Source organism: Podarcis melisellensis (genome assembly GCF_964234715.1).
Source record: "Podarcis melisellensis genome assembly, chromosome: 17".
Lineage (NCBI taxonomy): Eukaryota > Metazoa > Chordata > Lepidosauria > Squamata > Lacertidae > Podarcis > Podarcis melisellensis.
The window spans coordinates 34,562,889-34,588,219 of NC_138534.1; the positions used below are offsets into that span (position 1 = coordinate 34,562,889).

The following is a 25,331-nucleotide window of genomic DNA, read 5'->3' on the forward strand; positions in this document are numbered from 1 at the left end:
CCTTTCCGCTGGAGTGGTACCTATTTATCTACTTGCACTTTGTGCTTTTGAACTGCTAGGTTGGCAGGAGCAGGGACCAAGCAATGGGAGCTCACCCCGTCACGGGGATTTGAACCACCGACCTTCTGATCGGCAAGTCCTAGGCTCTGTGGTTTAACCCACAGCGCCACCCGCGTCCCTCTTTAAAAGAGTAGCTTGGCCCATATAAAAGGAAGAGATGGACGGAAGGAGGAAATCAAAATGTGCTCAGCAATTTTACTGCTACATTCTGCCAGCCCACCCCTTGCAGCCAACCTGTCAGCTAGATGTGTATATTTGGGAACTTTTGTCTAGCGTGCCCTTCCTTTGTCAATAAATAATAAGAGAGAAGTTTGTCGCCCCCCCCCTCTAATTCTGGGAGATGTATGTCTACTGCTTAGCTTACTTTAGTAGGAAGACAATGTGAAACCCTGGACTCTTAGAGGGGCACCATTTATTTTTGAATCAGAATCTGTCAAGATAAATTATTCAATAATAATTGAAAAAGAGGGAAAGAATTTGCTGAAATAATTAATTAAGCTAGAATACAAAAAGGGAGGTGTGAGGAGGTCAAGGAAACAAGCAAATGAAAGATAAGATATGTAATATGGGATTTGTATTTTTCTTTTTTGATGTTGTTGTGTTGTTGTATTGGTTTTATGTATCTTTTTTCTCTTTTTTTCTTTTCCTTTTTCTTCTTTTTTTGTAATCTTGAAAATTCTTAATAAATATCATTTAAAAAGAAGGGGGAAAAGTGAATCAGAATTTTGCAACATCAGAAAGTTAGGCAAAACAGCTTACAAAATTGTGAAAGTATTCTTAAAGCAGTTGAATTACTTATCTCCTGTGCAAGTAGTCTATGGAAACATAACCCCCCCATTTTTAAAAATACAATAACACTGCTAGGGCAGAGACAGAGAGAGGCTGGCTTAAGAACAAACAACCATCTTTTCAGGAGCAAACTTCATGCAGATGGGCAGCCAGTGCAGATGTTTTAACAATGGTTTTCTATTGTCGGCCATGTGCCCCAATCAGCACTCTGGCTACTGCGTTCGTTCTGCCCGGACGCTGAGGTCCAGCGCCGAAGGCCTTCAGGCAGTTCCCTCATTGAGAGAAGCAAAGCTACAGGGAACCAGGCAGAGGGCCTTCTTGGTTGTGGCACCCGCCCTGTGGAACGCCCTCCCATCAGATGTCAAAGAGATAAACAACTACCTGACATTCAGAAGACATCTTAAGGCAGCCCTGTTCAGGGAAGTTTTTAATGTATGACATATTAGTGTATTTTTTGTATTTGTGGAAGCTGCCCAGAGTGGCTGGGGGAACCCAGCCAGATGGGTGGGGTACAAATAAATTCTTCTTCTTCTTCTTCTTCTTCTTCTTCTTCTTCTTCTTCTTCTTCTTCTTCTTCTTCTTCTTCTTCTTCTTCTTCTTCTCCCACAAAGAGCGCATTGTAGTAATCCAGCCCTGAGGACCCCAAAGCATCAACTACAGGGGTCAGACTACTAATATGAACAATCATTTCTGACCAGAAAGAAGGCACTCAACTTCCTTCCGTTCAGCAGTTCAATTAAGAGTCAGGGAGGTGGTGGTGTTTTTCTGTTGCTCCTGTTATTAAAGGATTGGGAGTTAGGAATGCTTACTGTTAAATCACCCAGCAATCTCTCAGTGAATCCAGATGTGCCTTCTGTCCACCCCGGCCTAACCCAACTATTTGAGAAATTCAGGTCTGAGCCAAAGACTTTGAGGGAAAAGTTGGATTTTGATAAGGGGTTTGAAGGACTAATGTTATCCTTCCAGCTCACTTGTTTGAATGAAGATTTCAGATAAATATTCAGTTCTATGCAGAGTTTTGTGCAAATGTAAAAGCAAACACTCTGAGCTGCTCACAGAACTGTAGGCCTTAATCCTTACCTGAAACCGTCATAATCTTAGTTCATTTTGACTCTGGAAAACCATTTTTCCAGGTTTTTTGTTTGTTTGGGCAGGACTAAAATGATATGTGTACACTGTGATGATGAATAATATCTCTCTTAAATTACATTCAACTCTGTCTAAAACTAATGTCTCTTTCCAGCTGCACAGAGTCATCTATTTCTTTTCTTGTAGTCATGGGCTAAGTGACATGTAAAACCTTCCATTATTTCTTTTTCATGCTATAGAATCAGATAAATACCCATTCGGCCATGCATTATACTGCCCTGCAGGTAAATGGAGGGGGACAATTCCACCTGGGCAGCTGAGCATAATTTCTCTGAGACTGTGCCGTAAATCACCCGCCCCCATTGTTACTGGCTTAAGAGAAACCAGAGAAGCCTAAACCAGACCTTCACCATTCAAGATGAAATGTAGACAGAAAGACAAAAATATTATGGTAAGTCACCCTCTTTGTCCCATTCTATTGTTGTTGTTTAGTCGCTTAGTTATGTCTGACTCTTCATGACCCCATGGACCAGAGCATGTCTTCCACTGCCTCCCGCAGTTTGGTCAAACTCATGCTGGGAGCTTCGAGAACACTACCCAACCATCTCATCCTCTGTCGTCCCCTTCTCCCAACATCAGGGTCTTTTCCAGGGAGTCTTCTCTTCTCATGAGGTGGCCAAAGTATTGGAGTCTCAACTTCAGGATCTGTCCTTCCAGTGAACACTCAGGGCTGATTTCCTTAAGAATGGATAGGTTTGATCTTCTTGCAGTCCATGGGACTCTCAAGAGTCTCCTCCAGCACCATAATTCAAAAGCATCCATTCTTCGGTGATCAGCCTTCTTTATGGTCCAGCTCTCACTTCTATACATCATCCTATAGGGCAGGTTTAAGAGCTGGTTGTAACAGGAAGAGGGCAGAATTAGGGATTACAGTTGGCTACATTTTTATTTTGAGAAGTTGTACCTGGTGTCAGGAGTGAGCCAGCAGTAAATCACATGGAATGGGTGAAGTTAACTCTTTATTAGAAAAAATGGAGTGCCAGGCCTGATTACAGCAACTCTTCTCTGGTGGGTCTTGCCCCTATGAGGCAGTTGTGAATACTGAAGGTCCCCACCTTCCCACAGCTGCCTAAGTCTCCTCCTATCCAGGATTTCCCCTAAGCAATCTGATACTATGCTGAGGTGCCTGCCTTTGCTCCTCCCGCTTCATGCCTCTCCTGGTCCCGGTGGTTTACCCTTGTGAGACTCCCTGCAGATGGATAGGTGTCAGGATATAGTTCGGTTTCACCCAACGCCTAACCCAAACTGCTTACATCTGTAACCAATAAAATTGTGACCTATTTTATCCCATTAACCTAAACATTCGTGTCCGTGTGTTTATTATCTAAGGGAACTGCGGGGCCCAGGCCTTGCCACGCAGTGAGTATTCTGCGACATCGACTGCATCCTGCTTTTGTGCTGCTCTGTTGGTTTTGAGAGAGTCAAAGCCACTCCCTTGATGCGAATGAGTTTACCAGCTGCAGAAGTAAAGCCTGTAGCCAAGACCAACAACAAAGGAACAACAACAGCAGAGAAAATACCCCTCCTAGATTTTTGTGAAGGAGAGAGCAGGCCACCTAGGGAAAGCGTTATTTTTAATAAAAGCAATATGGAAATTAAAAGCAAGGTGTTCCCTCAAATAACACAAGCGGCACAGTGTACGTTAAATCAAGTCCCCCATTTTTAATTGACTGCTCAATGAGGCATTAATATAAACTAGGGAAATGGGGACCCACCTCCCATAATTATGGGAACTACAGTTTACCCACAAAGGGCTACAATTCCAAGCACCCTTAAACTACAGTTCCCATGATTTTGGGGGTCTGTGTAGGCAGTGGCATAGTGTGGGTTTTTGGCACCCATAAGTGGGTGTACGTTAGTAAGCAGGGGGTGGGGCGTGGAGGGTGAACAGAGCCCTCCAGGGCCAATGACACCGGATTCTGAGAGGACACAAGAGGGTGCCCCCAGGCGCCCCATGACAGGCACCCTGTGGGGAAGCAAGTCGTACTGGGGTCGGGCCTTTGGGGCTGGAGTGGGGCCTCTGTCTCCTACATAGAGAGGAGACAGACCATGGTCCCACTTGGTTCTGGTGTGTGGGGAGCTCGGACGGCCAATGTTTGATTAATTTTTTGTGAGCCGCCTTGAGTCCCAGTTCTGGGGAGAAATCAGAAAAAAGTGGTACCTCAGGTTACAGATGCTTCAGGTTACAGACGCTTTAGGTTTCAGACTCTGCTAACCCAGAAATAGTACCTCGGGTTAAGAACTTTACCTCAGGATGAGAACCGAAATCATGGCACGGCGGCAGCAGGAGGCCCCATTAGCTAAAGTGGTACCTCCGGTTAAGAACAGTTTCAGGCTAAGAACGGACCTCCAGAACGAATTAAGTTCTTAATGACCTAATTTGTTCCACAGGTCTGTTCTTAACCTGAAACTGATCTTAACCTGAAGCACCACTTTAGCTAATGGGGCCTCCTGCTGCTCCTGCGCCGCCACTGCACAATTTCTGTTCTCATCCTGAAGCAAAGTTCTTAACCTGAAGCACTATTTCTGGGTTAGCGGAGTCTGTAACCTGAAGCGTATGTAACCTGAGGTACCACTGTAATAACAATAGCCATTGCATTCTCTTTCTATGCTAGAAAACATACCAGTGGCTACGATTGGGTGCCTTTTGCAGAGGTAGGATCTGAACCCAAACTTCCTAGTCTGGTTTAACACTCTTACGCAGTTGTAAATTTGTCTATTTCTGAAGAGCGGCTTCACTCTATTTCCGCAGGCACCACAAGTGTGTTGTTCTCCAGCATTCCTCTTGACTTTTCTGGTCCACTGTAACTCTAGCTGCTTCTTTACATTAGATGATATTTCCGTGACATTTATACAAACCTTCCTCCTGGGTGTGTTCTGCTTTTTTGTTCTGTCCTATTGAAAGGAAGAAAAGAAAGGTTGTTCTGCTGGTTGTGGGATGGCAGGGTAACCACCCTAGGAGTACAGAAACTCCAGCGGCTAATTCATACTCTATTACGCTTTAAAATCACTTTTTGCCTCTGACTCAGTCCTGTCAGCTGGTCTGTCTGTGCTATTATGTGGGCAAAATGTATTAATCATAGAATCATAGAGTTGGAAGAGACCACAAGGGCCATCGAGTCCAACCCCCTGCCAAGCAGGAAACATATAGGTATTGCCGTTGGAAATAATAGAGAAGAGTCTTTGGATAAAAGATTTATTTGTTTGTTTGTTTATTAGATTTCTTATCTGCTCTTTACCATAACATCCCAGGGGTGGGTTACAACAGCAAAATACACAATTGTAAAATAAATAAAACAGTTACAACCACAAAGCACGGAAAGTGTAAAAACAATTAGAAACCGTTTCATATACAGATTCCAAAAACAATACAAGCATTTAAATTTAGATCCAATGTTGACAGGAATCCACAGGGACCTTTAACAAGGACTAAAACAGGGAAGAAGATGAAGTCCTGACCAGAGAAGAATGTTGATGGATTATGGCGAAATGGCTAAAATGACCAGAAGAATCAGAAATCAGGAAGACCTAAATTTTAATAAGGAATGTGGAAAATTTATAACGTACCCTATTTTTCGCTCTATAGGACGCACCCGACCATAGGACGCACCTTGCTTTAGAGGGGGAGAACAAGGGGAAAAAATTCTCCTCCTCTCTGCTCAGCACCCCTTCAGCGAAGCGGCAGGAGAAACGGAACCCCTTCCATTTCTCCTCCCGCTTCACTGAAGGGGCACTGCGCAGCTCTCCCTCTCTGCTGAAGCCAGGAGAGTCTTGCTCTCCCGGCTTCAGCAAAAGGAACCTGAAGCCTCCGGAGTGCAGCGGAAACTCGTGCTATGCTCCGAAAGCTTCAGGCGGCTATCCCTGAAGCCTGGAGAGTGAGAGGCGTCAGTGCGCACTGACCCCTCTTGCTCTCCAGGCTTAAGCAAAAGAAACGTGAAGCCTCCGGAGCGCAGTGGGAGTGCTCCCTCTGCACTTTGGAGGCTTCGCGTTGCTATCGCTGAAGCCAAGGAACCTGCATTCGCTCCATAGGATGCACACACATTTCCCCTTAATTTTTGGAGGGGGAAAAGTGCGTCCTATAGAGGGGAAAATACGGTATCTTAAAGACCATTGTAAACAGCTGAAACCGTTAGTAGGATTGGAACATCACTTGTAGTTTAATGGTGAATTTTGGATACAATGGAGAGATAAAAGATTTGGATTTGTATTATGAAAGATGCAGGAGGAAATAATTAACAAGAGGACCCACAAAGGGGAGGTGGGAAGAGATTCCATGGAATCTTGTTTTTATGTTGTATGTTGGACATGTGGCTGTAAAATTTTAATCTGAAAAATCAAATAAATAAATTTTTAAAAACAAACAAACACAAAACCAGGGACTTTCAGGCTCGGATGTGATGATAATGGCCCCTCTGCAAAAGCCACCAAGCAGCACAGTCTAAATAAGCGCTAAAACACCCTGCCATGAGGGGAACGAAAGGGGAACCTGAGACGCAATATGAAACAAACCAACAACACTCAGCCCATGAACGACACAGCACACAGTCAAGAAAGCCAAAATGGCGATGAGCAAGGAGAAGGCGGAAATAAATAAAACCACTACGACCTCACAAAGCGAGCGAGCAGGCAGTACCATCGCAACCAGACCTGAAGGAACTCAAACAGAGAGCAACAGAAGCTATCTGAGGCTCCCTAATGGACTTGCTGCACCAAGGTGGAAGGATTTAAAGACCCTGCTGGAACAACAAGTCAAGGTTGAGTCTCTTACTGGCACCCTGGAGAAGAGGAAGCAGATACAGTGGTACCTCGGGTTAAGAACTTAATTCGTTCTGGAGGTCCGTTCTTAACCAGAAACTGTTCTAAACCAGAGGTACTACTTTAGCTAATGGGGCCTCCAGCTGCTGCGGTGCCGCCAAAGCACGATTTCTGTTCTCATCCTGAAGCAAAGTTCTTAACCCAAGGTACTATTTCTGGGTTAGCGGAGTCTGTAACCTGAAGCGTATGTAACGCGAGGTACCACTGTATTGACTTTCCACTCCCACCTCCACAGTTATTTAATTCAAACTCTTTTCTACTGCATTATACATATGTCTATTATCAAAATCCCTCTAATACAATTACTTTATCATTTTTCTTCTTCTGCTGCTATCTCAAATCCTGTCTACAATTTTATTTGTAGTGCTTTCCCAAATACCACTTTAGCTAATGGGGCCTCCCGCTGCCGCCGCACGATTTCTCTTCTCATCCTGAAGCAAAGTTCTTAACCCGAGGTACTATTTCTGGGTTAGCGGAGTCTGTAACCTGAAGCATCTGTAACCCGAGGTACCACTGCACAAGAGAAACAAATTAACCCCTGCCAGAAGGAAAACAAAACACACAGAAGAAACAAACTAGCAGGTCTTGAAAATTGCAACGGACATTGCAACATATATTGGGAAGCTGACCCTTACACGACCACCACATATGATAAAAGGTACCTTCCTTTTTTTAAAAAAAAAAACATTTCCAGCAGGTATTTGCACTTGTTCCATACATTTTTGCTAACTTAGTAGGAGTCAAATACCACTGGTACATCATTTTCGTATAAATTTCCTTCAGCGTACAAGTGTCTTTGTATACTCAGCTGGAAACTGCACAGAATGGCTGGAGCAGCCCAGTCAGATGGGTGGGGTACAATAAATAAACAAATAAACAAATAAATAAAATTATTATCTTTCACAACTTTTCTGGGACGCAGGTGGCGCTGTGGTCTAAACCACTGAGCCTAGGGCTTGCCAATTGGAAGGTCAGCGGTTCGAATCCCTGTGACGGGGTGAGCTCCCTTTGCTCAGTCCCAGCACCTGCCAACCTAGCAGTTTGAAAGCACATCAAACTGCAAGTAGATAAATAGGTACCACTCCAGCGGCAAGGTAAATGGCGTTTCCATGTGCTGCTCTGGTTCGCCAGAAGTGGCTTAGTCATGCTGGCCACATGACCCCGAAAACTGTCTGCAGAGAAACGTCAGCTCCCTCAGCCAGTAAAGTGAGATGAGCACCGCAACCCCAGAGTCGTTTGGGACTGGACTTAACTGTCAGGGGTCTTTTACCTTTACCTTAAGTGGTGATAGGGGTTTCAGCGAGCTACCTTGTGCAATGGCCGAAAACTCTGTTCCCAGACCGGACACTCAACGTCAGTAGCGTAGCGTGGGTTGTCAGCACCCAGGGCAAGGCAAGTAATTTGCGCCCCCTAACCCGGGGCAAGGCAAGTAATTTGCGCCCCCTAACCCCTAACCTGCCGCCGCTGCCAGCTTCTTCTTGCTGCTGCCTGGTCTGGTGTGGTTCTCTCCCGCGCTCAGCGCTGTGCTGGGCGGCCGCTGCACTGTCCCTCCCCCAGATAGTCCCTCGCTCTCTCTCCGCACCGCACGCCTGGCACCCGCCCCCTCCACAGTGGGCGGCGACCCGGTGGCTCGGATCGGATTCGCACAGCCAGCACTGCAGTGAGAGAGAGTGAGCCAGGTAGGGGCAGAGAGCTGTGAGTGCGAGCGCGCCGCCCCCAGATGTTACGCCTGGTGCGGCCGGCCCCCCCTGCACCCCCCACGCTACGCCACTGCTCAACGTGGAAGACCTGGAAAGGGGGCACACAAGATTCTGAGACTCATGCCAAAAGCTGGAATCCTTTCTTCCCTGTGGGACATCATTGCCTGCTTTCCCCGCTACAGAAAAAAAGAAAAGAAATCTGAAACAGACTCAAAAATTTAACATCTCGCATCATGTGGGCAACCCGATCATGGTCATATAGGATCTTTCACAGGAGTCCTTGAACCAGGGGGAAAAAAATCTGTGTCCTTGCACCTCAAGTCTGCAACAAGCAGGAATAAAATACAGTGGTACCTCGGGTTAAGTACTTAATTCATTCCGGAGGTCCGTACTTAACCTGAAACTGTTCTTAACCTGAAGCACCACTTTAGCTAATGGGGCCTCCCGCTGCTGCCACGTCGCCGGAGCACAATTTCTGTTCTCATCCTGAAGCAAAGTTCTTAACCTGAAGCACTATTTCTGGGTTAGCGGAGTCTGTAACCTGAAGCGTATGTAACCCGAGGTACCACTGTACTGAAGGGGCCTCCCCTTCGGCCTCATTGTAAAGAAGCAAAACAATGGGTGCACATGGAGACATATGTCATTGGGAGCAACCCTATCACAACTTGTAGCAGGTGCTATAAAACTGAAAGTCAGCCAAAAACAGCTTAGTTATTCAGGACTGCACCCCTGATGTTTGTCATTTGTTCAGCATGACTATGATTGTATATTATGTTGATTTAGCTTCCTGTATGATTTATACAGTATCAACAAGAACAAAAATCTATTGAAGATGTACATAAGGCCTTCAAGAATTTGGGGAAACCATTGATGCACAGTGGAAAGAAAGATATACTGACGCTGAAAATCTGTGTTGTGAAATTATAGCAATAGCTTGAACACTTCCGAAATCTATTCCACGACAAGGAGTACTTCTTTTCATACCACCACAACAAAAAAACTCCTGGATAATGTGCCCAATGTTTCTGTTGCTCTAAGGATCCTTCTCACACTTACGGGGAAACCACACACAGTGGGGAATGAACACAGTTTCTCAAAGCTCAGACTTGTAAAAATATAGGCTCAAAGGCGTTGCAGTACGAAAGCACGTCAATAGAAGATGCCAACTTGGCCTCCAGGAATCTGAGACAGAATTTGCAAAGGAAAAGGCATGCAAAGTGAGGTTCTGGTGTACTTGAAATCAAAACTTTTAAGAGGCTGAGACAATTCACAGGATCGTTCAAAACGATTTGTGTGCCAAACATATTCTTTTGTATTTGAAAAAAAGCACTGTACTCAAAGACTGTTAGCAATGCGAGTGTGTGGTGTGCAAGCGATTAGTCGAGGGCGCAAATAGCCAGGCACCAGCAGTGCGCAAACCTTAGAAAATATCTGTTTCTACGGGATCTTTTCCAATTCTGGCAAACAGGTTGAGAAGAAACCGAAGATGTGAGTGATGGCGACCGTTGTCTGGCCTCCAGGGGGCTTTGTGCTCGCTTATTCCGGGAGAGCCTCGCCCTGATTTTGCCCCCGGGGCATAGAAGCGCTTTATAAACAACAAGCCCTGCCAGCGCATGTGAGGAGAAGGCGGTGTCTCGCCCCAAATATGCCCGCGCCCTCCCTTCCTCCTCCCTCTGCCCCGACGTGACCCTCCCTGCGAAAAATGGAAATGAATCGGGAGGAGCCGAGAGGAGAGTAGCGCGCCAGACCCGGGAGTGCGCGCTCCTCGGGTAGAGAAGACCATCCCTCTCCTCTCCCAAACTGAGGGAGGGGGGCGGCCTGTGCGCTCCACCATCTTCCCGTTTGGAGATCTCCAAGCAGAGCCATGGAGGAGTTCTGGTAAGTCCGAGCAGCCGAGCTGTGGGGCAGGGGATTTGTGCAGGCAGGAGGGCGGAAACTGGGGTGTTTGTGTGTGTGGATGCCAGCTGCCTCGGTGCCGCTTCTTTGCCTGGCGCTGCGTTGCCCGGATCCTGCAAGAAAGCGTAAAAATCTGACGCGCGCCAGGCGAAACACTGGGAAGAAGGCAACACACGTGTTGCTGCTAAACTACGTGAAGACGGCGAGGCACGTGTTGCCATAGGAGCCAGCTCCGAGGGGCCGAGGTCACTTCAGCCTCTCCAATCAAATATATGAGCCCCCCCGCCCCCCGCCCAAGTTGCTGGGCATTGCCTTTCAAATGGTGTGTGTGGCATAGGAGCCAACTCCGAGGGGCCGGGGAGGGGTCTTGGCCGCCCCATAAAAGTTGATGGGCATTGCCATTCAAAGGCTGAGTGTCCACACCATCCTGTAATCGATTATGCAGGGTGGGGTTTACCCAGTGGCGTAGCCTGGGTTGTCAGCACCCGGGGCAAGGCAAGTAATTTGCACCCCCTAACCCGTGGATTTGCGCCCCCTAACCCTAACCCCCAGATGTTGCTCCCGGTGCGGCCGGCCCCCCTGCACCCCCCACGCTACGCCACTGGCTTTACCTGCCCCTCCCAATTTTGATTCTATTTGACACCCCTACGTGTCGCCTTCCAAACCCCGCCGCGAACCGGTTGCTGTTTAGGCGCGACCCTGCACGTGTCTTACTCAAAAGTAAGCCCCACTAACGCCAGTAGAATTTACTCCCAGGAAAAATGGGTAGTGCATCGCTGCCAAGCTGTTCTTGGTGGTGCTGGGGTGAAACCCGTGAGAAGGCTCCGGTTCCTTGTCTGGATTTTGTTTTTATTCTTGGCTTTTTTTTGAATCTCTTTGAAACTTAATCTTTGATGGAAATAGCAAAGGATGGGGCGCCACGGAGAGCGTCCACCCTTTTCTCAGAGCCGGGGTGGGTTGGGGGCTAGCCAGGTTTTTATGCCCTGGTGAAGCCTCGGGAAGGGCACCATTGAGGCTCCCAGCCTTTGTGTGTACCCAATGCCCGTGTTTTTTTTTTTTTTGCCAAACTGGGTTTTTGACCCGGGTGGAAATGAGCCTCCGTTCTCCCCTGCTAGCTGTGTTTGCAATTGACATTGCCTTCCCCAACTGCTTTTCTTTCCCGAACGAAATCTATTTATAGAAACGTTCGCACATATATGGGGATGTATGGAAAATATATTTCTCTCTCAGGCTTCTTCTGTTTAACACGGGGATATATAGGGAAGAGGTAAGGGAAAAGGAGATCTTTAGGTAAGGAACTTTTGTCATTTGGCCAGAAAGGAAACATCTTAACAGCCTAATTCTGTGTAGTTACTTCTGTAATTCCACCAGTCAACGAGTGCTTTCCAAAGGAAAGGACAAGGGGCCCCTGTTCTGTACCGCCAAGAATTTTCAGTCTGAAGTTGAACACAGAAGACTCAAGAGAGGAGAGGCAGAAATAAGCAGGAGAGGGGCATGGATTTTTAGCTCCTTTTTCTCAAACTTAAGGCAGGAGAAATCTGATGTCAATCTGTTTTCGATTCTGTCCAGTGAATGAAAATTACCGTAAGTTTTAAAGAAGGTCACACTGATAGTGGGTTGAGTCCATTATGTTTTGTTCTACTCTTCTTCTTCTTCTTCTTCTTCTTCTTCTTCTTCTTCTTCTTCTTTGGCAATCACTCGTAGCCGAGTAAGATTGTCTTCCATGAACACGGTCTTCCCAGTGAGTCCATAAGTGACTTTGGAGGCCAATTCTGGATCCACACATCCTTCCACAGTGGGTACATAGGTTTCCGTGTGGGAGTTGATCACGGTGAGGGTTTGCCAAGCGTGCCTTCCTCTTAGCACGTTTCTCCTTTTTGTCCTGAGTTTCAGCATCTTCTAAGCCCATGGCATCTTTGGTAAAGGCTGTTCTCCAATTGGAGTGTTTGCAGGCCAGGGTTCCCCGGTTGTCAGTGTTTATACTACATTTTAAAATATTTACCTTGAGAAAGTCTTTAAATCTCTTTTGTTGACCACCAGCATGACGCTTTCCATTTTTAAAACAAAAAAAATTCCTTCCAGTAGCACCTTAAAGACCAACTAAGTTAGTTCTTGGTATGAGCTTTCGTGTGCATGCACACTTCTTCAGATACACTTCAGAGTGTATCTGAAGAAGTGTGCATGCACACGAAAGCTCATACCAAGAACTAACTTAGTTGGTCTTTAAGGTGCTACTGGAAGGAAATTTTTTTGTTTTGACTATGGCAGACCAACACGGCTACCTATCTGTAACTGGAACGTTCCATTTTAAAAGTTCGTAATAGAGTAGTTGCTTTGGAAGACGATAATCAGGCTCCAGAACAACATGACCAGTCCAACGAAGTTGATGTTGAAGAATCTATAGTACCTGTTTGTCAGCATTTTCATTTATAAATTCAACCATATGTTGCAACTGGCAAACTTCTTAGTCTCGTCTGGTTGCCCCCCCCCCCCCGCATCCTGTGTTAGACAATCTATCCTTTTTTTATCCACAACTGTTTGGAGCTAAAAATAAATACAGTTAACTTTCTGCCACAATTTGTTGTTCTTTGGGAACCATCACTATTTTAATCTTATTATTTGTTAAATTTGTACAATGCCCTTCAACTGAAAATCTCAGGCAGTTCACACCACAAAGTACATAATAAAAACAAGAACAAACCAATAGCCTCCTCTCTCACAAGCACATTTAAAAGGACATAGACCGTTGATCAGCCAAAGGCTTTTTTTGAAGAGGATTCCCCCCCCCCCCGTGGTGCTATTTATTTATTTATACCCCACCCATCTGCCTGGGTTTCCCCAACCACTCTGGGTAGCTCCCAAGAGAACATTAAAAATACAATCAAACGTTAAAAACATCCCTAAGCATGATTGCCTTCAGATGTCTTCTAAAAGTCAGATAGTTGTTTATTTCCTTGACATCTGATGGGAGGGCGTTCTGCGGGGTTGGTGCCACTACCGAGAAGGCCCTCTGCTTGGTTCCCTGTAACCTCACTTCTTGCAGGAAGGGAACCACCAGAAGGCCCTCAGAGCTGGACCTCAATGTCCGGGCTGGACGATAGGGTGGGGGACGCTCCTTCAGATATACTGGGCCGAGGCCGTAATCCTGAAGGCACGAGATGAACCACCCTGGGGAGAACATTCCACAAATAGGGAGCCACTGCAAAAAAGGCCCATTCTCATGTTTCCACCCTCTGGACCTCTCATGGAGGAGACACATGAAGAAGGGCCTCAGATGATTATTCTAGGGTCTGTCTGAGTCGGTTCATATGGAGAGAGGCGGCCCTTGAGGTATTGTGGTTCTGAGCTATTTAAGGCTTCATAGGTCAAAACCCGCATTTAGAATTGGGCCCAGAAACTAATTGGCAGTCAGTGGAGTTTGGCCAGGATGGGTGTAATATGCTCAAACCATCTTGCCCTGGTGAGCAACCTGGCTGTCAAATTCTGCACCAACTGAAGTTTCCGAACCGTCTTCAGAGGCAAGCCTATGCATAACATGTAATGTAACCTAGAGATTACCAGAACATAGACAACAGAAGTTAGGCTATCCCTGTCCAGATAGGGACACAAAGCTGATGGAAGGAACACTGTGTCATTGAGGGCACCTGAGCCTCAAGTGACAGCAAAGGAGCTAGAACAGCCTTTCTCAACCTGTGGGTCCCCAGACGTTGTTGAACTACAACTCCCATCACCCCTAGCTAGCAAGGACAGAGCTCAGGGATGATGGGAGTTGTAGTCCAACAGCGTCTGGGACCCACAGGTTGAGAACCGCTGATCTAGAAGTACCACCAAGCTACAGACCCACTCCTTCAGAGTGAGTGTAACTCCATCAAGAGCAGGCAAACTCCCATCCATTTAATCTAGGGAATCACTCACTAATCATGCCTTAGTCCTATCTGGATTGTATTAAGTACAGTGGTACCTCGGGTTACATACGTTTCAGGTTACATATGCTTCAGGTTAAAGACTGTGCTAACCCACAGGTTAAGAACCTCAGGTTAAGAACTCAGGTACCTCGGGTGGCGCGGGTGGCGCTGTGGGTAAAACCTCAGTGCCTAGGACTTGCTGATCGCATGGTCGGCGGTTCGAATCCCCACAGCAGGGTGCGCTCCCGTCGTTCGGTCCCAGCGCCTGCCAACCTAGCAGTTCGAAAGCACCCCCGGGTGCAAGTAGATAAATAGGGACCGCTTACCAGCGGGAAGGTAAACGGCGTTCTGTGTGCTGCGCTGGCTCGCCAGATGCAGCTTGTCACACTGGCCACGTGACCCGGAAGTGTCTGCGGACAGCGCTGGCTCCTGGCCTATAGAGTGAGATGAGCACACAACCCTAGAGTCTGGCAAGACTGGCCCGTATGGGCAGGGGTACCTTTACCTTACCTCGGGTTAAGAACTTTGCTGTAGGATGAGAACAGAAATCGTGCTGCGGCAGCAGGAAGCCCCATTAGCTAAAGTGGCGCTTCAGGTTAAGAACAGTTTCAGATTAAGAACAGACCTCCGGAACAAATTAAGTATTTAACCCAAGGTACCACTGTACAGAAGGGACACAGGTGGCGCTGTGGGTTAAAGCCTCAGTGCCTAGGACTTGCCGATCGAAAGGTCGGCGGTTCGAATCCCTGCGGTGGGGTGCGCTCCCGCTGCTCGGTCCCAGCGCCTGCCAACCTAGCAGTTCGAAAGCACCTCCGGGTGCAAGTAGATAAATAGGGACTGCTTACCAGCGGGAAGGTAAACGGCGTTTCCGTGTGCAGCTCTGGCTCGCCAGAGCAGCGATGTCACACTGGCCATGTGACCCGGAAGTGTCTCCGGACAGCGCTGGCCCCTGGCCTCTTAAGTGAGATGGGCGCACAACCCCAGAGTCTGTCAAGACTGGCCCGTATGGGCAGGGGTACCTTTACCTTTACCTTACCACTGTACAGTCATAACCTTGGGATAAATACGCTTCAGGTTGAATGCTTTCGGGTTTTGCTCTGCAGCAACCGGGAAGTAATGGAGTGTGTTACTTCCGGGTTTAGCCGCCCGCGCATGCGCAGATGGTCAAAATGACATAATGCGCGGAAGCGACGAAACAAGACCCGCGCATGTGCAGACGTGCTGTCGCGTCTTACGTTCTGTTCGGGATGTGAACGGAGCTCTGGAATTAATCCCGTTCACATCCCGAGGTATCACTGTAGTGCGTGGACATAGCGGAGAACTTCACTATGTAACAGATTGAACTTCAGTTTGTTGACTCACATCTAGTCAAGTTATTGAGGGAAGACAACGGTCTACCACTACCATCACCTGCAGAAGAAGAGCTGTGTGTCATCAGCATATTGTTTATTGTTGTTTAGTCGTGTCCGACTCTTTGTGACCCATGGACCAGAGCACACCAGGCACTCCTGTCTTCCACTGCCTCCCGCAGTTTGGTTAAACTCATACTGGTAGCTTCGAGAACACTGTCCATGCTGATAACGTACTCCAAAACCCCACTCAGCAGTTTCATGTAGATGTTATGAGGGCTTTTGACCAGTGTGCCATGGCACCCTGGGGTGCCTTGAGTGATGGTCAGGGGTGCCGCAGGCATCCCTTACCTCTGTCCCTCAACCTTCTCTCCATCCTTTGATGCCCTCTCGCATCTCTGCCTCTCAAAGGCTTGTGTGGCTGTTTGTTGCAGCAGCCCTGGCTACAAGCTCCCCAGGCAAGTGGTACCTCTAGGGCTGGCCATGGGGTGCTGGTTTCCAGGAGTTGAGGTGGCTTCAGAATAAGCAAGCAAGTGGGTGAGGAAGCCCAGCCAGCCAGCCAGCCAGCCAGCCAGCCAGCCAGCGTGGTGTAGTGGTTAAGAGGGGTAGACTCGTAATCTGGTGAACTGAGTTCGCGTCTCCACTCCTCCACATGCAGCTGCTGGGTGACCTTGGACCAGTCACACTTCTCTGAAGTCTCTCAGCCTCACTCACCTCACAGAGTGTTTGTTGTGGGGGAGAGGAGATTGTAAGCCGCTTTGAGACTCCTTCGGGTAGCGATAAAGCGGGATATCAAATCCAAACTCTTCTTCCTCCTCCAGCCCTTGCTGTTGGGAAAGGACAGACAAGAGGGAGGCCAGACAGCCAGTAAGGCAGGTGTTGTGCTGGCCTTTCTTGCGCTTGCTATGTGTAAGGCCTGCCTGGGAGTTGAGTGCTCAGTGCTGAAGGGGAGACTTTCTGCCATGCAAGCCTGGCGGATTCCTGCAGCCGCACCTGCTGCCTCCCAAGGTAAGGTGCTGGCCTCATGTTCACCTTTGGCCAGTCTCTGTTGGGCCACTAAGGCTGGTGGGGACATCCTCTCTGCAGGCCCCTGTGGGGCAGTGTGAGGAGGCGCCTCTCTTTGGCATGGGGGGCGGGGTGGGGCAGCTCAGAGACCAGGGATGGCAGCAGCAGCTGCCCAGAGGACTCCCAAGGAGAGGGGAGAGGAGGCTGAGGGAACACTCCACAAGGGAGGGTGTTTGAAAAAGGGCAAGAGGCTGCCAGCTCTGCTGGCAAGGGGTGACATAACTGGGCACCTGAGCCCCACAGGGGTGCCGCAGAAAGAATGAACAGTTGGTCAAGGGAGCCGTGGACTCAAAAACATTGAAAGCCTCAGTTAAGCCTTGAGGATCCCCACACAGAAGGCTCCATGGGGCCAAAAAGTACTCCCCAAGCACCACCTGCTGGACACACCCATCCAAGTAGTACAGTGGTACCTCAGGTTAAGTACTTAATTCGTTCCGGAGGTCTGTTCTTAACCTGAAACTGTTCTTAACCTGAAGCACCACTTTAGCTAATGGGGCCTCCAGCTGCTGCCGCCGCGCCGCCGGAGCACAATTTCTGTTCTCATCCTGAAGCAAAGTTCTTAACCTGAAGCACTATTTCTGGGTTAGCGGAGTCTGTAACCTGAAGCGTATGTAACCTGAGGTACCACTGTACTCAAATCGCCACAAATGTCTAGTTGCCATTTTGGGGCAAGACGGTTCTAAAGTCTTATTTTCCAAAGGATGGACTGACTGTGACTGATTCTCAGTTAAACATCTGGCTAGTTCAGATGGCAACCTTGAGCCAGGTTAAGAACCTTGAGAACTTAAAGAAGAAAAGTCATTTTATCGACTAACAGTGCTGCAGACCTATAGGTGTTTTTTTTTAAGCAAATAGCTTATACGGTGGGCTTCTCTAGACCATCAGCAACCTTAGAAAATGAGTGCCAGAGATACAGTCCATACCTGCAGGAAGGGGCTGGTCTCACAACTGCATTAGATACTGTTGAATGTGAAATGTGGTTTCCAGGTCTTCAGAGGGGTTTTTTTCTGAGACACGTCTGGGAGAAAGCTTTTCCGATTCAGCCTGGGGCTCCCATTGGACCGCTGCACCACAAAGACAATCTCAGCCTCATTGAGCAAAGCCTGTCTTAAACTAATTTACCACTAGCGCTCACTCCAGTAAAATTAACCCATCCCTATCACCTGAGTGCAGGAAGGGATGCTCAGAATGAGGATCCTACCTCCACATGTGGTGGTTTTGCCCTGTTTCTCAAGCTTTGATCATATTTCTAAAATACCGTATTTTTCGCTCTATAGGACGCACTTTTCCCCTTCCAAAAATTAAGGGCAAATGTGTGTGCATCCTATGGAGCGAATGCAGGCTCCTTGGCTTCAGCGATAGCAACACGAAGCCTCCGAAGTGCAGAGAGAGCACTCCCTCTGCGCTCCTTGGCTTCGCGTTGCTTTTGCTGAAGCTGCCTGAAGCCTCCGGGAGCTTCAGGCAGCTATCCCCATGCCTTCGGAGCACAGCGGGAGTTCCCGCCATGCTCTGAAGGCTTGCAGATAGCCGTCTGAAGCCTGGAGAGAGAGAGGGGTTGGTGCACACCGATCCCTCTTGCTCTCCAGGCTTCATTTCGCTGGAGAGGCGCTGCAGTTTCCCCTCTCTGCGCAGCGCCCCTTCAGCGAAGCGGGAGGAGAAATGGAAGGGGCTCTGTTTCTCCTGCCGCTTTGCTGAAGGGGCGCTGCGCAGAGAGGGGGAGAATTTTTTCCCCTGTTCTCCCCCTCTAAAACAAGGTGCGTCCTATGGTCCGGTGCGTCCTATAGAGCAAAAAATACGGTATGTAACCAGATCATCCTGTAAGCAGCTCCTTTGGCTCTTCCTTGCCCCCAAACTCCTTCTTGGAAATCTCATTAGTTTCCTCTTGGCTGCAGGCAGCAAAAGGTCCTCTGTTTTTCTTTTATTGAAAATTGGCACAAGCAAGTTTGACATCTCAGTTTCATGGAAAAATTAATGCACGAAACGTGGAAAATACATCTAATAGATTTAGACATGATATGGTTTTCATTCCTAACTTTCATAACTTTTGAGAATTCACAACCCACCCTGGATTTTGGAAGGAGCTGTATTAGATTGTTGTTTTTTACTTTTGGCTTGATTTTAATGCTCGTCAATTGTTTCCAGTCATGTATTTTAACAATTATACATTAGAGATCTGAAACTGTGTGTTTTGTTACGGTTCTCCATTGTGCTGCAATTTGCAAAACAGAACAAAAAGAGAGCGATGGTGGGATAAGCTCCCCTGCATGTTCTTTTAAGAAAAATAGTTGAGAAAACCAGTCTGGTTCCCGCCTCTTATAAACAGTATTTCTAGCTACATAAGAATCTCATACTACTGTAATTCAAAATAAAGTCCCTTTGCGCTAAATACGTGCATTGGGTTGCTGCCCAAAGTTGCGAGTTTTTCATTTTATATTGCGTACAATGACAGTAGTGAATGCCTGATTCCAGTTCTGGATTGATAACAGTTCTTGGTGGGTTTTCTTACTGCAACAGAGTGCAGTGCCAGTGAGAGATTTCCTCCCATTAACAATAGCAGGAAGAAGAAGGAAAGCCAGTTCTGACCGGGGTCATGCCAGTAGTGTAGACTTCCTCATTTGGCAGACTTCCTCCATCTGCCTCCAGTCGCCTCCTGCTACAGCAGCTACCTACAGGAAAAGCCACCATGCAGGACCAAATATCAGGGCTGGTTTCACCCTCCATGTTCCTGAAGTAAGCGCCAAAATAGCCCACTCAGTATGTCTGAGAATCTAGAACAGAGGTTGCGTCTCGAGGTCCGCAAGCCACCCCAAATAAACTCACACTTCACACATCAATTTTTGTTTAAGGTTTTTAGCATGATTTTGGCCACAACTTTATTTAAATACACACATGTGAGTGGTTGCTTAGGCATTGGTTATGACTATCTGTCCTTGCCCAAGGGACAGAACTGACTTCCGGATTCCAGCGGAAGCCAGTCAGGGAAAACAATATTGGGGAGAAATGAAGTTGGGCATCAGACCCTCACTTCTCACCTGCATGCTCCCGGGGGCTTGCACGGCCCAAGTCTGATGTCAGGGACTTGGACGAAAGAATGGCAAGCCCCTGGATTCCTTTAACGGAATTCCCTTGCAGCACCACCATTGGAGGGGTAGGCACTTACCCCTCCACCAACGAATTTTAACCAATGCCTAACCGGCAACCTTACAAGTTGTGACGATTTGCAAAAACCAAATGGCAAAATGGCACCAGCCAATCAGCCAAATGGACAAAATTCCTACCAGGCCCCTGCCTCAAAAGCAGGTGACCCCATGACAGGCATAGCAAGGTCAAAGCAAAGAATTTCCCCAATTCAGGGAGGGTGGGCGGGTGACCCGGTGCATGCATCCCAAGAGGACGCCCAAGGCTACGTGTCCAGTATTTAAAACCTTTGACCCCTCCTTCAAATTGGCAACATCAAAATCTCCCCAGAGACTCGAATTATCCAATCACTGCCTGCTGGCCCCCACCGAAACCAGTGGCGTAGTGTGGGGTTGCAGGGGGGCCTGGCCGCACCAGGCGCAACATCTGGGGGTTAGGGGGCGCAAATCCACGGGTTAGGGGGTGCAAATTACTTGCCTTGCCCCGGGTGCTGACAACCCACGCTACGCCACTGACCGCAACACGTGCTCTCTGTTAGGGAGAACATGCTTTCCCAAACCTTTTCAGGTCCCCATCTCCTTGGTTCCAAAAGCTCATCCCCACTGCCCTCTATCCCATAATAAGCATTGTTCAGAACATGGCCCACTAAGGAAGAGAGATAAAATTCAAAACAGCAACAATTAATTGCACGTTCATTCAAAATCCCATTAAAACTATCAGTCAACAACGAGACTTCCGGGTTTCGGCACACACACACAAAAAAGAGACGTCCAATCTCAGGGTTGTGGGTTCGAGTTCCAGCACCAGGCAAAAGTTTCCTGCATTGCAGAAGGTTGGACTGGATGACTCTACAATTCTATGTTTCTATGAAAACCGATGAACTTGATCTGGTGGTGCCAGCTTTTCAGTCACTTATTGTGCTGGTCCTGAGGGTTAACCATGCAGTGAGGTCCGAGTCCAGTCCGAGTTCAAGGGTGTGGCATGGAGGCTGCCCGTCAAAGCTGAAGCTGCGTTCAAGGCAGGGAGTCGGGTGAGGCCAGGAACTCTGGCAGAAGAGCAGGACAGGGTGCAGGCAGGAACAGGCTACCAACAATGTTGCTCCCGCAACCTGGGACTGGGCTGGCTGGCTTTTATCTGCCCCGAGGCATAGGGTGGCCCCGGTCCACAGGTGCCTCACCTCTCCTGGCCTGGAGGCGAGCCCTCGTCCTGCGGGAACTTACCGTAGTTCCCTCCGCCTCTCTGCCCTGAGCCTCTGCAGCTCAGGAGAGGCTGGAGGGTTACCGGACCCAGAGGCAACCTCAGCTTCCCCTGACAGGGCTGACAGTGGAGCACCTGCAGGCAATGGGTCCTCCATCACCCCAGGAGCCAGAGCAGACTCAGCTGGTGCCTGCACCTGAGGATCCAGCGCAGGTGAGGACCCTTCAGGCTCAAGCCCCAGCCCTGGCTCAGCTGGTTCTGGAGGCGGGGACTCCTGTGCAGGCTGAGATTCCTGAGGTTCAGCCTCCAAGTCCGAATCCCAGGCCATCACACTTATGCCTCAGTACCTCACTGCTCTCCTGCCTCTAAGCACTCCCCACTAGGCAATCCCACTGCCCCCCCAGGGCTCAGTACTTCCCACTTTGGGAACCACTGGCCTAAAAGCATATGAGGCACTGCCACTCTCTTTGAGGACATCCGTGTTGGTCCCCATAGAGACACTCCGACATGGAATAACAACATTGCAACAATGGAGTTTGTTTTTTATATTTATATTTAATGTAGATATATATAATCCCCAGCCCTGGATTTCAAAGAGTTCTTATTTGATTTCAAACAGGCAGGACGCCAGGAGGATGAACAGCTGAGTCCACTAGTTTTTGCAGTCTGTCCTGTCTGATACAGTATTGACTGAGACACTAAGAGCCGAGAGAGTTCAAATCTGAAAATAAAGGAAGCTAAGCCAGCAGGAAGGTGCAAAAAGACACACAGGGCCACAGAGACAACCTTTTCTAAGCTAGTGTTTGCTTGTACACAGTGGGTTGGCATGTGTGGTGATTATTAGTCATCACCACCCAGGGTTAGCAAATAAGGCATAGCATCTAATTTCAGCAAAGCACGGGATGAGATCTCCCACGATATCCTTGTTGACAACATGGTAAAAATGTTGGCTGGTCAATGTTACTGTTAGGTGGCTCAGAAATAAAAAAACTTTTGTGTGTGGAGCTGTGGTCTAAACCACGGAGCCTCTTGGGCTTGCCGATCACAAGGTCGGTGGTTTGAACCCCCACGATGGGGTGAGCTTCCATTGCTCTGTCCCAGCTCCTGCCAACCTAGCAGTCCGAAAGCACACCAGTGCAAGTAGATAAATAGGTACCACTGTGGTGGGAAGGTAAAACGGCGTTTCCATGCGCTCTGGTTTCTGTCACGGTGTTCTGTCGTGCCAGAAGTGGTTTAGTCATGCTGGCCACATGACCCGGAAAGCTGTCTGTGGACAAATGCCGGCTCCCTTGGCCTGAAAGAGAGATGAGTGCCACAACCTCATAGTTGCCTTTGACTGGATTTAACCATCCAGGGATCCTTTACCTTTTTACCTTTATTACCTTAGGTGGACCCACAACCCCAATGAGGGAGCCCTTGCGGCAAGACTGCGCCTTACAACCTCTGCTTGTTATCATTTTTGCAGGAAGTAGAGGGCAAACTTATCAGATTTGAAGATAACATAGTGGTGCGAGGGACAAGATACAATCAAACACACACACACACACACACACACACACACACACACACACACTTCTGAATTTTTACAAATTAACTTCAAATTAAATAGTTACATTATTTCATATATTGACTTTCCACTCCCACCTCCACAGTTATTTAATTCAAACTCTTTTCTACTGCACTATATATAAAATTCTCGTCTATTATCAAAATCCCTCTAATACAATTACTTTATCATTTTTCTTCTGCTGCTGCTATCTCGAATCCTGTCTGTGATTTCATTTGTAGTTCTTTCCCAAATGGTCCAACAAAAGGTCTCCGTTCTTCTGTAAAAAGTTCATCATTTTGATCTCTTAACATTGCTGTCAACTTTGCGTAGTCCATAACTTTTAAAAGCCATTCCTCCTTCGTTGGAATCGTCTCTTCTTTCTACTTCTGTGCATATAGAGTTCTAGAATCAGCATTGCCTTGAAAGGCTGATGCACTAGGCCAAAATAGAACAAGGTGGGTTTCAACACAGAGAAAAGCAAAGTCCTGGATTTTGACACACACACACACACACACACAAGCATAAGTCTAAGATGGGGAAAATAGGGCTTGGCAGCAGCAGATATGAAATAGTGAATTAGTAGAACACAAGCTGAACATGAGCCAACAGTGTGCTAACAATGCTAATGCAGTCTTTGGCTGCTTGTCAAGCTGCATATGTACTACGGCACCTGGGAGGCACATTTTAAGGACGACATTGATCAATGTCTAGAGGAGATGTCAGGCTTTCGGGAAAGGGATCCCTCCCTCGGTGGCAGTAATTAAGCAGATCAAATGAAAGGAGCATTCTTACCAGTTAGTTTCTTTAATAATCACAGCAGGAGACAAAAGAAGAAGAGGAGTTTGGATTTGATATCCCGCTTTATCACTACCCAAAGGAGTCTCAAAGCGGCTAACATTCTCCTTTCCCTTCCTCCTCCACAACAAACACTCTGTGAGGTGAGTGGGGCTGAGAGACTTCAGAGAAGTGTGACTAGCCCAAGGTTACCCAGCAGCTGCATGTGGAAGAGTGGGGAAGCGAACCCGGTTCCCCAGATTACTAGTCCACCGCTCTTAACCACTACACCACACTGGCTCCTAACGAATGCATAGCTCTCTAGAAATGGTGTTGCTCCCAGTAAAGGCTCACCCCCTCCATCCCCATTTATCTATGTCACTCCCACGTCGGGTAATCCGAACTTTTTTCTGCTGAACTCTCTGTTCTGTTACTCTCAAAGCCTGTCTAGTCTTAGGCGAAGGCAGGCCAGGAATGCTGTCCAAGGACACTGAATCTGCCAGCTGTCTCTCTCCTGGTGTTTCCTCTTCTAGCTGTTCCTCTCCCAGTATTTCCCAGCTTTCCCCCTCTGGACTATGCCCCTCTGCAAACCACTGTTCTAAGTCAATACTGGTCTCCTGCCCTTGGGAAGGTTCAGGAGAACGGGCGGCAGCGGCTCCCATCATTCCTCCTCAGTCCAGCCTCTTACAGGAGAGGAACTAGAATGGTGAGGTGTATGAAAACATTGGGAGAACGTTCCTTACAGTGAAGCAGACTGCCTGGGGAGCTGATGAGCTCTTCGCTAGAGTTTTAAAGGCAGAGGCTGGGTCACTGTCTGTCATAGATACTGTCATCGCAGATCCTGCGTTGTAGATCCTACATTAACAAAGGGGTTGCAATAGATGATCTCCAAGATCCCTTCCAACACTGTGATTCTATGAGATGAGGAGAAGCGGACACGGAGCAATGGATCCAAACTACAAGAAAGAAGATTCCACCTAAACATTAGGAAGAACTTCCTGACAGTAAGAGCTGTTTGACAGTGGAATTTGCTGCCAAGGAGTGTGGTGGAGTCTCCTTCTTTGGAGGTCTTTAAGCAGAGGCTTGACAACCATATGTCAGGAGTGCTCTGATGGTGTTTCCTGCTTGGCAGGGGGTTGGACTCGATGGCCCTTGTGGTCTCTTCCAACTCTATGATTCTATGATTTTATGATTCTATGATTCATCTTGGTAGAACTCATCAGGTGAGGAAGGGAGAAGCATATGTTGCATCAGCTTCAACCGGATCACACATTACAGCATTTTTAGGCAGCATTTGCAAGTGGCCAGATGCAAAGGAGAATAAGGCTATTGTATGTACAGGTGAATGGACAGGTAGGAAAGTAATAATTTACTTGTGTAGCTATATATACCTGCATCAAACAGAAAGCAAAAAAGACCATTCAGAACTTTTCTTAATTACTTTTTTATTCAAAATTAAAAGAAAACATATTATCCAGAAACATATCATCCTTATTTCCCCCCTTTTTTTCCTCCCTCCCCCCTCCCCCCACAGAACCCACCCACCCCCACCCTCAGTTCCAGTCTTTGATTTCTCTAAAAATGCTGTTTTCTGCATGTTACACAGTTGCATAGATCCTCAAACCATTTAAGTAATAATTATCAATAAAAAGTTTGTGAATGTTTATTCAAAACCAGCCAAGGAGTCCAGTTCGCTTTGTTGCGTCTTCAAATACTTTGTAAAGGGTTCCCATTCATCTTTAAAGTCACAGTTATCCTTGTCCCGTAGCTTGTATGTCAGTTTTGCCAGTTCTGCATTAGACCATTCAGACCTGAGCCACAAATTTAGCTCTTGACTTCTTGGCAGTGCAGATAAATATGCAAAGGAGCATCTTTTTCATTATCAAACAGCAAGAAACATACAAACTCACCAGGTGTATCAGAGTTCTTCTTGCAGCTAAAGTTG

The 25,331-nt window shown here is 47.6% G+C and overlaps 1 protein-coding gene across 2 annotated transcripts in view; it reads left to right on the forward strand.

Annotated features, from left to right (window-relative positions):
- Positions 1-9,962: 9,962 nt before the first annotated feature.
- The window catches only part of LOC309359883 (stimulated by retinoic acid gene 6 protein-like), a 52,184-nt gene continuing 36,815 nt past the window's right edge, over positions 9,963-25,331 (forward strand). The window contains exon 1 of one of the 2 annotated variants that reach the window (XM_081894191.1): positions 9,963-10,391. In XM_081894191.1, coding sequence (XP_081750317.1) covers positions 10,378-10,391 — 14 coding nt within the window. In that variant the 5' untranslated portion in view covers positions 9,963-10,377. The remainder of the gene's footprint in view (positions 10,392-25,331) is intronic. The other variant, XM_081894190.1, reaches the window with a different exon arrangement.